We start from the raw sequence: 2,074 nt of genomic DNA, 5'->3' as shown, positions 1-2,074 counted from the left end.
GCCTGTTCACAAATAGACCCGCGAAAGCTGTTTTGGTCAGAGTACGTGTTCAAGAAGTTACTTTGTACCAACAAGCTAACAATTCTTATCCGTACAGGTAACCCACCTGTTGTGATTCAACGCCGAAGCAGCAATTCCCACGTGTCAGAAAACAGCCGGTACTTTCTTTTGTTTCTACGATTGACTTTTGCGTTGGAATAGTAATTTGTGGTTTGATCGGGACTGGGGCACTGTACCAGTACTGGGGACACGGCACCCAACAACGGAAGCGTGGGGACGCCACATCCTCAAAGGTGTTACCCTGCCTATTACTCATTGTGCCACGAAGAAGTACTGCGACTGATTTCATTTCCGCACACAACACTTGTTTCTAACTGGGGTCAAAACGACAGCAGTGTCTTTCCTCGGCACATTAATCATTGATAGGCTTGGGTAAGCACCAAAATGCGCTCATATGTCATCGGGTATCTACTATCCGCTGTCGGGTATCCGTTCCCCTTTACACCTATCCGCCAACTGCCTGCGATACTTGATAAACAGAGAGGCAGTGCCGTATTTCGCCCATTTGACTCGGAAACCACGACATATGTGCTCCTGAATCTTTCTCGAGCACGCCTATACTAAAGCAGAACGTGCCCTTCTATTTTCTCATGGAATCTAGTCAGGAATCCGTCCCAAAAAAAACCAAATCCGCATCCCACAACTGGGTATGTTCATCGCGAAGATTAATTACTACACACCATACCAATTTTGCAGCTTCCACTTCAGGATATTGAACAGCTTCGGCCACCGTTTGAGGTGGACACGCAATGGCATTATACAAAGACGAAAGCCCCAGAATGGGTTATTGGTTCGTAACGGTGTGAAATTTTTGGACAGCTATTCTGACTCATATAGGGTCCGGTGCCAATGATGCATCGTGGAAAAACCATCGCAAACTGAGCATGGATCCTGCAGAGAGCTCCGTTGCTGATAACTACCGCTTGCTGGTCTCGGCAATTATCCCTCGTCCTGTGGGTTTGGTCTCGACAATTTCCAAGTCTGGTGTACTTAATCTCTCTCCGTTTTCTTATCTCACTATTGTCAACACTGATCCTGCAATCTTTTGTCTTGGATTTTCTCTCGGCCGCGCCAATATTACTGACTCGCTGAACAATGTGTTGGAGACTGGTGAGCTCGCGTTGAGCATGACGTCCGAGTGGTTTGTGGAGTGAGTAAGTTGCATCTTTCATCCGTGCAAATCCCTAATTATCCGTTTAGAGCGGCCAATCTCACGAGCACGAATGCACCAAGCGAGATATCGGAATGGGACCTTTCGGGACTGACTCCTTCTGCTTCTGAGAAGATCAAGCCTCCGCACGTTGCGGAGTCGGCCTTTTCTGTAGAATGTATCCTAAAGAAGCATCACCATTTCCGTTCCGCCGTCACAGGACAAATAACAGGCGTTTTGTGCATTGTCGAGGGCGTGCACTTCCACGTCCGGGAGGATGCGTTTGACAAGACGAAGGGCGTTGTGGATCCCTCTGTGTTGCGTCCGATCGCGCGTCTTGGAGGATGGACTTATTCAAGAACTACTACGGGATTTGAAGTTGCCTGGCCTGAGTGGTCGCAGATCAAGTTGACACAAGAGGTTCAGGACCTACTAGGGCGCCAGCATCCTCATCACCTTTAGGTATGCGATTTGTTTTGTGATCTATTTAATAAAGCATATATATTAAATTGCAAAAGAAAAATTTAGTTGTCTACTTTCTATTGTGTGAATTTAGTTTTATGCGAACTATTGGGTAATGCGAGGAGATTACGGGAGTTTGAATCTAGCGCCTAATGGAATTGATTAGAAAAATGTTTAATTGGCCCGAATCTTATGAACAAAATGTACAAATTGTTGCTATGACTTCCGGTCTCAGCTGTGCTAACCGGAATCATTTTAGCTATTAAACTAGTTTAGGGTTGAGAGCGTCAAAATTGTTGACAATGTCTCGGTAACTCGAGCTGTAGCAATACTGAAACTATGACGCACGTACGAATTTAATTGCCGTTTGTGCCTAGACAAATGTATTGAGGGCGAGTGTAC

At 45.9% G+C, this 2,074-nt stretch overlaps 1 protein-coding gene across 1 annotated transcript; it reads left to right on the top strand.

The window, feature by feature from the left end:
- Positions 1-650: 650 nt before the first annotated feature.
- V1513DRAFT_434348 (uncharacterized protein) lies at positions 651-1,672 on the top strand (the record flags this gene model as incomplete). The annotated part of the gene is made up of 4 exons (XM_066896466.1): positions 651-707; positions 757-850; positions 898-1,210; positions 1,261-1,672. The coding sequence occupies 4 exons, from the start codon at positions 651-653 to the stop codon at positions 1,670-1,672; spliced, it is 876 nt and encodes a 291-aa protein (XP_066750547.1).
- Positions 1,673-2,074: the final 402 nt, after the last annotated feature.

The sequence above is a fragment of the Lipomyces chichibuensis genome (genome assembly GCF_038497645.1).
Source record: "Lipomyces chichibuensis strain CBS 12929 unplaced genomic scaffold V1513scaffold_76, whole genome shotgun sequence".
NCBI classification, from domain to species: Eukaryota; Fungi; Ascomycota; class Lipomycetes; order Lipomycetales; family Lipomycetaceae; genus Lipomyces; species Lipomyces chichibuensis.
This window is presented reverse-complemented; position numbering and strand designations above follow the sequence as displayed.